General features: G+C 34.2%; 2 protein-coding genes across 6 annotated transcripts; one reads left to right on the top strand and one right to left on the bottom strand.

Moving 5' to 3' along the window:
* The first annotated feature begins 4,460 nt into the window (after window positions 1-4,460).
* LOC132803443 (persulfide dioxygenase ETHE1 homolog, mitochondrial-like) lies at window positions 4,461-7,501 on the top strand. 2 transcript variants are annotated; one of them, XM_060816490.1, is made up of 8 exons: window positions 4,465-5,013; window positions 5,201-5,308; window positions 5,990-6,124; window positions 6,303-6,344; window positions 6,469-6,528; window positions 6,654-6,707; window positions 7,252-7,276; window positions 7,385-7,501. In XM_060816490.1, exons 1-8 carry the CDS (start codon window positions 4,603-4,605, stop codon window positions 7,489-7,491), a joined length of 942 nt encoding a protein of 313 aa, XP_060672473.1. In that variant the 5' UTR covers window positions 4,465-4,602; the 3' UTR covers window positions 7,492-7,501. The 2 variants fall into 2 exon arrangements, with proteins under 2 accessions (XP_060672474.1, XP_060672473.1); XM_060816491.1 differs by lacking the exon at window positions 5,201-5,308 and having other exon boundaries at window positions 4,461-5,013.
* Window positions 7,502-7,702: 201 nt separating this feature from the next.
* LOC125421973 (putative disease resistance RPP13-like protein 1) lies at window positions 7,703-14,519 on the bottom strand. Of its 4 annotated transcripts, none has more exons than XM_060816485.1 (6): window positions 10,891-14,505; window positions 10,238-10,389; window positions 10,103-10,136; window positions 9,868-9,990; window positions 9,020-9,257; window positions 7,703-8,928 (listed from the first exon to the last, which is right to left on the bottom strand). In XM_060816485.1, exon 1 carries the CDS (start codon window positions 14,327-14,329, stop codon window positions 10,928-10,930), a length of 3,402 nt encoding a protein of 1,133 aa, XP_060672468.1. In that variant the 5' UTR covers window positions 14,330-14,505; the 3' UTR covers window positions 7,703-8,928; window positions 9,020-9,257; window positions 9,868-9,990; window positions 10,103-10,136; window positions 10,238-10,389; window positions 10,891-10,927. The 4 variants fall into 4 exon arrangements, with proteins under 4 accessions (XP_060672468.1, XP_060672469.1, XP_060672470.1 ...); XM_060816486.1 differs by having other exon boundaries at window positions 9,020-9,245; XM_060816487.1 differs by lacking the exon at window positions 10,238-10,389 and having other exon boundaries at window positions 10,891-14,519.
* Between the last annotated feature and the right edge of the window lie 427 nt (window positions 14,520-14,946).

The following is a 14,946-nucleotide window of genomic DNA, read 5'->3' as shown; positions in this document are numbered from 1 at the left end:
GCGTATATAATGCACATATAGATATAAATATGAATATTTTATCTATTCGCATACAGTTACCAATTCAGAACACATATACAGTCTTGGTTGTTGTTTAGGTGTTCATGTTCCTGAAAAGGGACTTGTTCCCCTGGTGAAGTGGAGATGTGTGGTTTCTATTTTCCTGGGACTTTAGCCTCACATCTCCTCTGGCAATTCCAGATGGGAGGAATTCTTTTATTTGTCCATAGCTTGCTTTATCAGCCCAAAAATTCACTTCATCTGTTACTTCTTCAGCCTTCATGAATGTGTAGAAATAAGCATACAATTTTTTATGCTGAATAAATCATGTATTGTCAAATAAAAGTAGAATAGTAACTAGTTAATTTTTTTTTTTTTTCGTAATAAAGAAGAGGCAGTTATTTCATTTCTTTTTTCTCAAAGTTACCATTTTCTTGATAAAATTTTTAGTCTGAATTTCCAAAATTTCTCAAAGTCAACATTTTCTTGATTTCCAAGCACATACAAGTTCTTTTTTCTCCTATTCAAATTCTGATGAAAAAGTTCATTAATTCCCTCGAGTTGAACAAACATATGGAGCTAGCGCACATAAATTTCTTCATTTTTCTCCCATGACATGTCACTGTGACCACTACTATTTGCATCATGCTCTATAATATGCAACTACAAGTTTAGAAAAAAAAACACCTGTGAAAAAAAAAAAAAAAAAGAAGAAGAAGAAGAAGAAGAAGAAAGAAAGAAAAGAAAAAGACCCCTTTATTAGAAAATTGATAAGATTTTTTCATGAACATAAGCCAAAAGTCGAAAAAAAGAAAATTTAATATTTTAAGATTCAAGTAGCACAATCCAGTTCGCTGTCATAAACAACCATTTGTTAAGTATGCATCTTCACTCCTCTTTTTTCCCTCCCTCTGTCTTAATACTGTAATTCAAATGTTCATGCACAGTCGCTAAAAGGAGATACATAACTGCATATTATGTAATCCTCAAAATATAATACAACGCCTAACCTCTCCATAGATTTAGATTATGAAAAGTTAGGAAAGTGTTAGGTTTAGATTATGAAAAGTCAGGAAAGTGTCAAACTAATCCATGTACATCATTATCAAACCCATACTTCAAAGTTAAAAAACTCCTAATAACCTTGGTTTTTGACCATGACAGCTCCCAATCTGCTGCTACCTGTAAAAACATGATACTGCGAGACCAACTACAGCAACTAATGGACCAACAATGAGATACCTACATGTGACTCCTACTGCAAGCCGTAGGAGAGATTTGATTGCATCATCAATCCTACAACATAACAAGGGAGAAAAAATTAGACTAACCAATAAAATATATATATATATATTTGAAAGTTATGTAGGTGGTATAGAAGCCAAAAGTATTTCGTTTTCTGAACAAATACCTTGATTCAAATTCAATGGGCATCTTCCCTATGTCAGCCCTAAGCATATCCAGAAATGATACAAATTTGTCGAGCTTCTCTATCTCACGTTGCACAGAAGAAAAATGATTCTCCTGCATCCACAAACACATGACTTTTGATAAGAAAGATAGACAAATCAGAAAACTATAAATATGATAGCAAAATGTACTAAAATTGGAAAACAAAGCTCTAAGCTTCGCAATGGGAATTTAACATCGATGTAAGTCTATGACAAATGAAAAAGAGAATAACTAGATGAATACTAGAATAAATTGCAACATGAATGTATGTATAGACATTTTCTTCCAATGTCCTATAATCTTCCGCGTTTGTTTTCCTACGTTTAATCAGAGAATCAGCTTTGATAATTTGTATAACATTTGATCTTGTCAGAAAACAGTAAATACTATAGTAGTATTAAGTACTAAAGGTTGCTATTTAACCATCTTAAGTTTTCTTTGTTTCAAATCCATCAATTGATGTAACAGCCAATTATAACATGAATTTTTACTTAAACAATCAACAAACACACTTAACACTTGTCACATCAACATACCAAAACATCAAAACTAATACATATATAGAATAATACTCATTCCATCCTCGATTCTAATTGTAAGCATTGCTAATTGCCTACAATGAGAGCCAGAATCGCTAGTAATCCCTAGTCAGCCATATGTCACACCATTTAAAATCTTATCATTAATTAGTTAATTAATGACCAAAAATGAAGTCCTAACTCCTAAACAATGTACTTGGAGACTTATTGGATATATGTATAACCAATACGATTCATATCGGTTCAAAATCAAAATCATATCCTATATCAAAATCATATACTATATACAAACACTCATTATTTTAACACCATTTTACATTTTTTTTTTTTCATGTTGCTTAAAAGGCAAACCCAACAAACGAATAGAAATACAAACACAAACACAATACGAAATGCAAATACAAACCATAAAACACATTACAAGTATAAATACAAAAAGCTGACCTTATGCACTGCTACATTACGGTCGTTCAGAATATCCGTGATAGCCATTGCCTCTCAAACTAGATATTACCCAATTAACCAATAATAATAATAATAAGATTAAAATTAAACTAGTTGTTAAGCTTTGGGGTGGGGCGGTCAAATAAGTTTCTTCAAAAATAAGTAAATTATCGTAAAAAGCAATTGATTTACCGGGGGCAAAGCTATTAATAACGGCGTGATTTACATTGACTTTGGTACAAAGCAGCCTGTAAAGTCCATTGACATAGGAAGAAGATGACGATGAAATTAAGGATTGGATATTGTCAAAGCTGACCCTACCGGAACTAATCCCTAACTGAACCACGTGCTTCAACATCGCCGCCATCTCAGAAATTCACGTTTGGAAGTTGGAAGAAATATTACAAAACTATCCAAAATTCTCATGTATTCGTGTGATTCGAATTCGTGGTTTCTGAGAAGTAGACTGCCAACCTTCTAGATAAATATAAACGAATTTTTTTTTTTTTGGTTAACAATCTTTTTTTTTTATACATATATATATATATATATATGGAATTTTGTTTAGTTTTCTCTGTAGAAATCAGTTTTATAATTATTGTTCTTAACTTTTTATATTTTTTTTGCTTGAAGTTCTTAACGTTTTATAAGACACTTAATTGATAACATCTATTATCTATATCAAAATCAAATGATTTTAGCATAATTACATTTTACACCCTTAAATTATAGAATATATATTTTGTCCTACCAATTAATTTATTCAATTAACTCTAATGCATTTTTACCTCTTAATCATCAAATTTTGTTTAGAATTAAAAAGAGAAAAAAAATATTGACTTAGTTGATAAATCACTCACAATTATGATAAAAACGTTGTGGGTTTGACACATTAAATGATAAAAAAATTATTAAAAAACTTTTATCATAATTGTGAGTGATTTATCAATTTCTGTAAATACAAATAAATAAATAAACTTTCACGATCAAAGTTTCCTCATAGCAATGCAGCCGCGGAATTATGGCCCGAACAGGTGAAGCCTGGACCCGCTTAACCGCTTTGGGCCCCGACATAAACAATGGCCCAAAATTTTTTTCTCTTATATTAAAATTATTTTAAAATTTTTCATTTAAGTATATTTCTCATATTACAAGCAAATATTATAGAAACTTTGGTTCACAGATATCAAACATGGTATATTCAATACCTTGAATAAATTTTTAAAAATAGTTATCAAATAATAATAATAATGCTAAAAACACATGATATATAGAAAAATAATGTGGTAGATTTTATTTATATCTTACATAAACTTCTTAACCATTGAATTGAAAATCATATTTGGTAAACTCAATTTTTGACAATTGCATAAAAAGATATTATGTATCATACCAAAAAAAAAAAAAACAATCCTAATTTTGTTAAAAAATCCTAATTTTGCTATTCATTCTTTAGCTGAATATATCTTAATTGTTTTTTTATTATTATTATTATCATTATATTTAAATTGTTCAATCATACAAGTTCCAACCATATGAGATTATTCCATCAATCACCAACTCTAACTTTTAATCAATATTGAGTTCTGCTGCTCATCCACACTTGTGAAGTGTATGCTTATTTGGTAAATATATATTGGCTACCTTTAATATATATATATATATATATATATATTTTAAACTAAAACCTTGGAGTTTGAAAGCATAAAGCAGGACTATGGCATAAAAATGTATGTTAAAATAATAATTGATAAATAAAAAGAAAAGAAAAGAAAATAATTATAGATAAAAATAAATAAAATAATAATAATAATAATATTGAATTATTTGTCCAATGAAAATAAAGAAAAGGAAAACAGAAAACGTGCCACTTGTAGGTTGTTAGTGCCTCTACGGCATTACCAACTTTTTGTTTTGGCATTTGAGCTAAAAAAAAAAAAAAAAAAAAACAAAAACTTTTGTTTTGGCATAAATACTCCGACGAGTGCGCTGTCACTTTCAGTCACACGCTTCGTCATTGGCGCGCACAACTTCCAAAACACAAACATCACCATTATTCAGCCACAACGAGTCCATTCCATTTCCAATCGCTCTCTCTCTATCTTTCTCCGCAAGCTCTTTGTTCTGGAGCGCTCAGTGAGAGAGCATTGGATCAGAGCCGCTGGCCATGAATCTCATCCGCTGCTGCTTATCTCTTGCTCGGAGATCTCCTTCCCATTTCCTGAATATCTCCTCCTCGCAAACCCTAGCCTCTCCATCATCATCTCGCTCTAAGTTGATCACCTTCCAAACGATGGTCTCGCGCGCTTACACGACGCCGTCTCATCCTTCCGGGAGGCTACTCTTCCGTCAGCTCTTCGAGAAGGATTCCTCCACCTATACTTACTTGCTCGCCGATGTCTCTCATCCCGATAAACCTGCTCTGGTTAGCTTTCCTTTCCATGTCAAATTGATTGACCCAGTTGACAAGACCGCGGAGAGAGACCTTTCCCTTGTTAAAGAGTTGGGACTCAAGTTAATTTATGCTATGAACACGCATGTCCATGCTGACCATATAACTGGCACTGGCCTCATAAAGGTTTGATACCACTTACCTACATAAATATGATAAGTAATTTTGCCTTGTGTTGCTTTGAATATCTTCACCGAAGTGCTAGTTTATCATTAGAGTTTGTTTCTATTTGATTCTGTAGAAACAAAAATGGAATTTTACCTTTTTTATTTTCTTTATGCACTCCACTGATATGTGAATTTGTTTATTGTAGACCAAGGTTCCAGCTGTGAAATCTGTCATTTCTGAAGCAAGCAAATCAAAAGCGGACTTCCTGATTCAAGCTGGTGATAAGATATATTTCGGTGACCTGTTTTTGGAGGTTTGACCAAAGCTGCTTGTTACTTATATAGTTAGTTTTTTACAAAGCGGAACAGAGAAACTTGTTGTTTCTGTTGTTATTTTATTTTATGGAGAACTGTATTATACAGAAGCATGCATACTTGTTTCAGTTACCGAAGAAATTGAGAATATTATTAGGTTGTGAAAAAATCTTAGGGTGAATGTCTGTTCATATGCATGGTGAAGCAGTAGCCATACTTGTTCCCAGTTTCTTTCTTGAATCTTGAGCACTGTTTCAGAATAGCCCATCATCTATTTGTTGAGCCTGCTTAGTTTTCAATCTACATGATTTATTTATTTATTTATGTATTTGTTGTTAAGAATCTGGAACATGACTTCTTTGGCTTATTTCCTGGGCTTGTTTTATGTTAAAAAGGTTTCAAGTAAATCCATCTGTGTGAAGCGAGAGTTGATGCATTGCTATCTTCGCTGTTCTAAATGTGTTTTTACTCAAATCTCGAGGAAAGTCACATTTAAAGTTTATGGAATTAAATAAATCCCAAAGTGTATGCTGATGCATATCATTTCTGGTGCAACAGTAACCAGTGATCCTTGCTGGTGACAGCTTGTGTTGTGTGTTAGTGGATATGGGTGTGGGTGTGGATGTGGACACATCTATAGATGTGCATATAGGTGTGTTTATAAGTAAATTTTGTTGCAGGTTCGATCTACTCCAGGCCATACTTTAGGCTGTGTTACATATGTTACAGGGGATGGCCCTGATCAGCCCCAACCAAGGATGGCCTTTACTGGGGATGCCTTACTAATACGTGGTTGTGGAAGAACTGATTTTCAGGTTTAGTGTGTCAAATCCTCATTCTTAACATCTTCAAAATGTTTTTGACAGTTTTTTCAGAAACAGGAAACAGAAAACTGTAGATGGCCTTCCAATGTACTTCTTATTTCATTCTTGAAATGAGGAGTGTTGATCATTTATAAGGCAGCTTGATTTAATTTCTTTTATCTGCTTGCAGGGTGGGAGTTCACATGAACTCTACAAGTCAGTGCATTCGCAGGCAAGGATTTGAGATCAGGAAGTAGGAAATTGTGTTTCCATGATAAAGAAATTGTTAAATACATTTGGCCTTTTAGACATTTCACCAGGAAACCACTAATTCTCTTTTTGTGTTATAAATCCAGATCTTTACATTGCCCAAGGATACACTAATCTACCCTGCTCATGATTACAAGGGATTCACCGTATGGAATTATCCACTGTTTCTTTTGCGTTGTTTTTATTTTTTTAATTTTTATTTTATATATATATATATATTTCCATTTTTTCTTGGGTCTGTTTCTTATGCCATATGCTACCTTGATTACAGGTTAGCACTGTGGGCGAGGAGATGCTCTATAATCCTCGGCTCACAAGAGATGAGGTAAATTATTTGCCCTATCATGTGAATATCTTATTGTTTCTTAGAAAGATTTCAAAGTTGCTATCTGGAAAATGATTGTACCATTGTATTGATTTCCGAATCCTTGGTAGAAAGACTTTAATTAAAGATGCCATGGCGTGCTAGTTCCCTGTGTTGTATTAGATTCAATGGAATCAAACCAAGCATTTACTTGACATATTTATCAATATTTTTTTGAAAAATCATTTGAAAACTGCTGATAGTTCACGCTGGTGTTATAAGAACTCCAATGAAACAGAAGAGAAAAAAAATGAAAGAGGATCGCATAGATTGTGTTAATTTGGATGACAAATAAATAAATAAATTGAAAAAAAAAAAAAAAAAAAAAACAGCTTGTTAAGAGCTAGATAAAGCTGAAATTCTTGAATTGAATTTTGCATGTTTTTAATCTATATGTAAGACATCATTTTGGTTTGTCTCTGTTTTTGTTTATATTATACCTAATGTCGGTACTTTTCCACTTCATCACTATCTGACCTTGACAACTTTAATCTTTTCTATGCAGGAAACATTTAGAAATATCATGGAAAGTAAGTATAATTATCTAGCATTACCAACATGCAAAATGACAGCTGCAATTTTATATGTTTTACTTATATTCTGTGAGTTTGTATTAAGTTAAAATGACTGTTTCACAGATCTGAACCTTCCTTATCCAAAGATGATTGATCTAGCTGTCCCTGCCAATATGGTCTGTGGGTTGCAGGATTTATCAGCAAAGCCTGTTGAGGCTATCTCAAATTGAACATGGTCAGGTATGGCTTATATGTTATTGGTCGACAACAGATTGCTCAACTTGTCTGGAACTACGTGTTGGATATTTCTTTGTGCTTGTCCTTGTATTAGGCTGCTATTTTTGCAAATTCTATAACTTCTTTTCAAGGTGATAGTACCACTGCTTTTATATAGTTCTTCTTGTTGGGTTAAGTCAAAGATCTAGCTATTTGTAGTTGTAGAACCAGAATGAATATATGCACTAAAATCCTTTTTTTTTTTTAACCCTTCCTCCCTAGAATTGAGGTTTCTCATGTTTGGATAGTTTTGGTTTCATTGGACTTAGAAAGTATCTTGAATCTTCCGTACAACTTGAAAGGCTCATTTTGTTATTATTAGGTGGCTACATGGATTTGCACATCTTGGAATCGTAGTGAGCAACACTCATTCGTAACAGCATTTTCTTGTGTACCAGAAGAAGAAAAGAGCACAATGTACAACAGGAACCACTTCTCACCCAACTTTCTCTAAGCCTGGTTGGTGCTCACATATGACCGGCCGCAACTACTTAGAACTTTTCTTTTACGAAATAAAGGACAAAAAGCTAGTTGGAAAAATATAACTGGAACTTCTTGCGAGAACTTTCAATAAGTATTCCCAAGCCCTTCCACAACCAGAAATACTTTTAATAATAATGTAATTATTGGTAAATTAGGACACACCAAAGTAGTTAGTCCTATTCTATACCTTGGATTGGTAAATAATGAGTTAAGAGGTAATATGAGATAGAGAACCAAGCAAGCTTGTTTATAAGTCTTCACTAGAACTAAAAGGAAATCTCTGTGAAAAAATTCCAAATGGGGAACAGAATTAACAAAAAGAAATTTTGTGATTAATGGGGTTAGCAAGTGTCATTTTACTGTAATTTTCCTATCCAATTTAATATCTTTTTCCAAATTTTTTATAAATTTACTAGTTCGAGAATCTATCAATATAAAACTAGTAACACGATTATTTTTCTGGCTTTTGAAGATGAAATGAATAGAATATGTAATGGGGAATAAATTTGTATGATCCATTTTCTGTCGGTCTAAAATTAAGTGTTGTACAATATAACCGCCACAGTGTTGGCCTAATATTTTTAATGGAGGCAACTTTGACAATTCCTTATTCATCCAAAGGAAAATATGGTCTTGTTATCTTTATACATTCCATTCCAATAATGGACATAATTAATTTTATAAAAGGTGAGCCTTCTACATGCATGACTGGTCTTTACTCTGCATTTAACAAAAAAAAAGTCTTTACTCTGCACAACAGACTACACAAACAAACAAAGAATGGCTGCTTGCAAACATAGTATACAGAAAGTTGTCCAAGCTTTCCAAACGGCAAGAGTAATGTGATCAGCTTTCTCCTCCTAGCACAAGCTAGATATCCAACGTAAAGGAAGAATCTTCAATGGTGTCTGCAACAAGTCAAAATTTCACTTTGATTACGTTGTAAACATGAATTTTCCCTGTGTATAAATGAAATACAATGATTTTCATTCTACTTACTTTTCACATGGAGACATTTTTTAAATGCTTTTTGTTTCCATCTTCACATAAACAGTTATCAATTTCCAAATGCGTTTGATTTCTACTTATTCCCATAGAGGCTCCAATTATGATTTGAGGCATTCCATGGATTTCCCACATAACCACAAATAGCAAGGTCACTAATTTGCCGATCTAAATATATGTAGCATCTTGTCAGACAGTTCTGATCCTAAACAAAAGGAAGCTGAAGAATATTCTGCCATGAGTGAGAATTTTTGAAGAAGAGAAAACAAAAAACACGTTAGGCTGAAAAATATACTTGAATTCAATATTTGTATAATTGTTTTGTAGGATCTACACACGAAGTAAAATAACGTAGAATGTCTATACAAGAAAGCCCAAAAATATAGGTAATCAAATCAAGGTAGACAAGGAAATAAATTGCTAAAGTAAAGGAAGATCAATTCCTAAATTGTAGGATGACAGTCGTCTAATTCATCTTTTCAATTTATTGGGTTTTATTAGTAGTTTTCACAGTTAAAGGTTTTTGAGATCCAAGTGATGGTAGACATAATTAAGGTATGCTAACGGATTATAAAAATTGTTTAACTCTTCCATCCAAAAAGAACATGTTTTTGGAGGAAATCTTTCACATGCTGTGAAGCTATTGTTAGACGGCTAGAATATAAAGTCTTATGATCTTAAGCAGCATTGCATAGTATATCTCTAGGACATTTTCTTCTCATTGTGGCTACATGGCATTACTTTCATAAGGTTAATCATGCCTCAGATTCAAAAATGAAGTTTCAAAATCCCAGAAGCGGTTTGAAACAATTAAAGAGATCATGGCAGTATGGAGTAGTTACCAGGAAGCTTGGCAGTATATTGAGTCAGCTACTATGACCGCATTAGATAGAACTTGGAAATGAAACCCCTTACACGAGTTAACTGCTGCACACTAGTGTTTGCCAGAGGGATAAAGAATGGATCTGCACGGTATTGATTAATATTGCATCATATAATACATAACAGGCTTTAAATGAAAGAAGCAAGTGTAGCTACTTTTGTTTAAGCACAAGAGAAGAGAAAAATTAATCTTACCCGGCTTTTTCCTTTATCAGAAAATGTGAGCCACCTACAATGACAATAAGAGCATTATATACAGAAATATTACACTTTCAAATATAAAATTAGCGAAGTGATTACATTTTGAAATTGAAATTTTAAATTGTGGACCTCAATTTCTTGCCATGTTGGAGGACATGTTGTCAATGGGACATGTTGTAAATGGACAGTCACATAAGCAAAAGATGCGGAAAGAAGTACTTCGGAACAGCACAGCAACAGATTGCAGGAAGAAATTCTCTAGCGTCGAGGTAGCCCTGTCTCTGGAAAATTAAATGAATTAAACGTCAAGGTAGCCTTGTTCTGAGGTTTAAGAATATGAATGAAAAATATGCAAAAGGTACCAAAAAGGTCAATCCCACCATTTTTACACAAAAAGCATCATTACTACACATATATACAGACATCAAAATCTAACTAGATTTAAGTGCTTTTGTTTTTGAAAAAAGATTATAGAATCAAGTCCAGAAGGAAGGGTTAAAAATTGTAAATCAAGATCTCTGTCAACAACCAGAAGCAGTTTTAAAATGGAGAAAAAAATAAATAAAAATACTATAATTAATCTTACTGATATTTACTCCTTATTAATGTTGAGGCACATCAATTAATTGTACATAATCATAGGAAGAGGAAATGAAGAGTAACAGATATTTTTAAAGTGAAGTGATAGAGAATGAATATTCATCAAAAATTGAAAACAAACAGAGAGTAAAATTCAAAGCATAATGTCAGAGATTCTAGAAAAGAAAATAATAAATAAATACCTGAACAATTTTGGAGAAGATGGACATCTCTGTATAATTAGTACATATCATCATATATAACTCTGTCAACTATCCGTATACGAGGGATGTGAGCGATCTTGGGCCAATCTTCCCCTTTCTCTCTCTGGCAGCGTTGAGCTACCAAAGGACAACTCTCGATCGACAACAGTTCAAGAGAAGCAGGCAGACCTTCTTCTGGCAAGCACTGGAGATGAGTGCACTTATAAATTTTCAATTTTTTGAGGGAGGTTAGACTTCGAAAGGCCTTGCTATGTAGGGATCTAAGATTGTCAATAAACAGTAGATTGAGAGAAGTGAGGGTGATGGGAAGTCGCCCTTCCTCCAAAAATGAAACCAGCGCTACATTTTGCCCGCCGATTGTTAAAGATGTAAGAGAGGTGAGCATCCCCAGATTCCACGGCATGTTGATATTAAATAGGTCACTGCATCCCCAAATTGAAAGTGATTTTAAATTCGAAGGCCATCCCTCTTCCAAAAGTGAGACCAGTTTTCTGCAACGCGAAATGCGGATTGTATGGATATTGGAGGGCAATCTCCCTTCTGGAAATGACTCCACTTCTGGACAGGAAGATAATGCCAACACCTCGAGCGTTGGAAGTTGATCACCTTGGAGTGAAGCCAGCAGCATTTTGCATCCCGAGATGTCAAGAGTATTTAAGGATGGAAGACAATCAGGCAAGCAGGCTGCACTTAGCTTCGGACAATTTTTTAATTCAAGCTGTCTAAGTTTAGGGAAAGCTCCATCTTCTTGCTCACCTTCCATCAGCAACCACTCTTCCCAACTTGACATATCTGAAAATTTTAAGAATTCTAACGACTTAAATGGCCTAGTCATTGAATTAGAAGAACCACCGCAGTAAAATTCATGCCCTACTCTCTCCACCATATCAAACCCTTTCACACACAGCTCTTTGAGAGAGGGAAGTTGTCCAAGTGGTGGCAACGAATAACAATTTCGACAATTCTTTAGCTTCATTATTCCCAAACGAAAGAACAAATCACGTCCTACCCAGTCGGGAAAGCTTGTACCTCCATAATTTGCAATTGCCAACTCTTCCACATTTATTCGAGGTTCAAGTCTTTCTAATAACCTTTTTGCTTTATGTGAATCATCAACATCATTGTCCCACTCCAAACTCAGTCTGGTAAGGTACTTCTTATCCATTAATGCATTTGCCACTGAAACATCCTCAACGTTTACAATATTCTCTAGCCTTTTGATGCCAAGACTACCACGCAAATTTGAAAGCTTTTCTAACTCTTCAATACTCGATCCACTATCTTTGCCTACGATAAAATAACTTAGTTTTTCAAGAAATTTCAACGCAGACATTTGAGGTGGCATCTCTTCTAAATAAGTCCCCTCAATGTTGATGTGGCGCAAGTTGGTCAGTCTTGCCATACTCTTTGGTAAGCGCCTAAGCCAAGGACAATATGACAATGACAATGTACGCAAATCAGGCAAATTGCATATCGTCTCAGGTAACTGTTTAACAGCGGTTCTAGACAAGTCCAAGTACCTTAGATTTTTCAAATTGCCAATTGAATTAGGCAAACATCTAAATTGGTAACAACCTATCAATATTAAGGTCTGCAAGTTGTACAAAGTACAAACTGTATCGGGTATTGTTTCAACTCTACTCGAACGTAAATCCAAATACCTTAGAAGCTTTAAATTTCCAATAGAATCGGGCAACGGCGAGATTGGACGGCAACGAAGCACTCTTAGGCATTGCATTGTTTGCATCGGTTCAAAATCTAATGACTCTAATCTATTTGGTAGCAAAGTGCGCCATAACTTATTTTCAGAAAGAGCCTCTAAATTCTTGATTCTACGGCCATATCCCATACATGATAAATGGCGAGCATTACTTGAAACAACTTTTGAGTCATTATCATCCAATCTCAAACAGAATTCTCCTGAAACAAAACTAGCTAAATCATTCACAAGATCATGCATGATAAAATAATTGTCATCACATTGAAAGAATGACCTTGACACTAGATCACTAAAGTACTCATCTCCAACTTCTTCTAGAGTCTTGTATTTTTGAGGCTGCAGAAGATCTTCTGCCATCCATAATAAAATTATATTTTCTTTTTCAAAACGAACATCTTTTGGAAAAATTGAGCAATAAGCAAAACATCTTTTTAGATTCGGAGGCAAATAATAATAGCTCAACCATAGAGCTGGAAGAATGTCACACTTCTTTTCATCAATCAATTCCCATATATCATTCTTGAGTATTTTTTCCCACTCCTTGGAATTGAGTTTGGAGCGCAAAAGACCACCAAGTGAAATTATTGCTAAAGGAAGACCTTGGCATTTTTCAACAATTTTTTTACCAATCACTTCCAAATCTGAATATTTACTTGGCTCCACATTATTATTACTGAATACGTGTTTTGCAAATAATTTCCAGCCATCTTCATCTGATATTACTTGAAGACGATGATTTGGAACATTGCCCATCATTGATCCAATACTTTCACTACGTGTTGTCACAATAATCTTACTTCCACACGCTGCAAATTCAAGTGGACTCCTCAATGCATACCAGCGGTCATAATTCTCATTCCAAACATCGTCAAGAACCAGGAGAAACTTTTTGCCTTCCAAAACCTCCTTCAACTTAAGTTGCAGGTCGTATTGGTCCTCGATAGAGCATGTTCGAGAAGTGACCTTTTCAAGAATTGTTTTTGTCAACATAAAAACATCAAACTCATCAGATACTGTAATCCACATTTTGATGTCAAATAAGTTGTTTACTCTGAAATCATTGTAAGCGAGCTTAGCAAGGGTGGTCTTGCCCAGCCCACCCATGCCTACAATGGGAATTACAGATATCTTATTAACAGTACCAGTAACTGAGAGCAACAAATTAACAATGGCCTCTTTATCAGCATCCCTACCATGGATACCAGATTCGTCTTCCAAAGGTGGTACTATTATTGAAACTCTAGGTGAAGATTTGTTTTCCACACGGCCTACTTCTTTCAAACCAATCAGATCCTTTTGTTGCACAATATATTCAAGTGTGTCAAGGATCTTGGCTATCCTTTGGTTTATTTGCTTAGCATAAGATCTAGTAGAGAAGAAGCTGAGTAGATGAGGCTTACCTTCGATCTCGCATCGTAAAGCTTCAGTGTGGATCTCATACACCAAGTCCTCTGTATTGTAGACCGTGTGTTTGAGCTCATTCAGCCATTTCCTCACAGCAGGATCAGCGAGTTGCTTCTTCTCAGCATCATCCAACACTTTATTAATAGACGATAACTTGATCTTCAACTTGTTCAGCAGCTCATCATCCACATTCTTTTCACGGACGAAGTCAACCACCTGCTTTGAAGCCATCCTATCAAACAGCAGCTGAAGGGAAGCAGACAGGAAAGCTCCACCAACCACTTCCAGAGCCATACTTTGTGTATGTCTTCCAAGTTCACAGTAGTAGAAAGATATGAATCTGATTGATAGCAAACAGAGAGAAAGAGTTTTTGTGTCTGTGTTTTGTGTTTTGTGTTTGCGCTTTGTGTTTGGTTGTTAGATCTTAAAGTTATTTCTCTCTTTCTTTTTTATTTATTTTTTTCTTTTTATAAATCATTTTCTATTCCTTAATTTAGACTTCGCACGCATGTGACTCATGGTGTGCTCCAGCTCATAAAATTGAATAATAATTCCTGCTTTTGGCAATTAGCAAAACTTTTTTTAAAAAAAATAAAATTGAAAAATAGGACTAATACATGTGCCCTAGCTCATAGAAAATGACTAATACAAGCTTTGCCCCAGCTCATGTCTTATGTATTCTTTTCATGGTTTGTAACTTCGTATTGATTTAAGTGTTTGAAAATTGATATTATCAAAAAATAAAAAAGCGTCTTAAAATTTGATTCATTCACGCGTTATTTTGGCAAATTTGGCAAAGAACATGTGGCTTACCTAGTGCTAGTGCCCCATTCGGAAATCATAAAGATTAGACACTGGAAAATTATTTTTTTTGGGGTAAATAATATATAATATACATAACCCTTTTTCTT

Source organism: Ziziphus jujuba, chromosome 4, assembly GCF_031755915.1.
Source record: "Ziziphus jujuba cultivar Dongzao chromosome 4, ASM3175591v1".
Lineage (NCBI taxonomy): Eukaryota > Viridiplantae > Streptophyta > Magnoliopsida > Rosales > Rhamnaceae > Ziziphus > Ziziphus jujuba.
The sequence above is the reverse complement of the archived record's forward strand: the minus strand, read 5'-3'. Positions and strand labels throughout refer to the sequence as shown.

Coding starts and splice junctions, on each gene's coding strand:
- LOC125421973 (XM_060816487.1), bottom strand. CDS start 14,329: ATGGCTCTGGAAGTGGTTGGTGGAGCTTTCCTGTCTGCTTCCCTTCAG.
- LOC132803443 (XM_060816490.1), top strand. CDS start 4,603: ATGAATCTCATCCGCTGCTGCTTATCTCTTGCTCGGAGATCTCCTTCC. Junction 5,309..5,989: donor TCGGTGACCTGTTTTTGGAG/GTTTGACCAAAG, acceptor ATTTTGTTGCAG/GTTCGATCTACTCCAGGCCA. Junction 6,529..6,653: donor ATGATTACAAGGGATTCACC/GTATGGAATTAT, acceptor CCTTGATTACAG/GTTAGCACTGTGGGCGAGGA.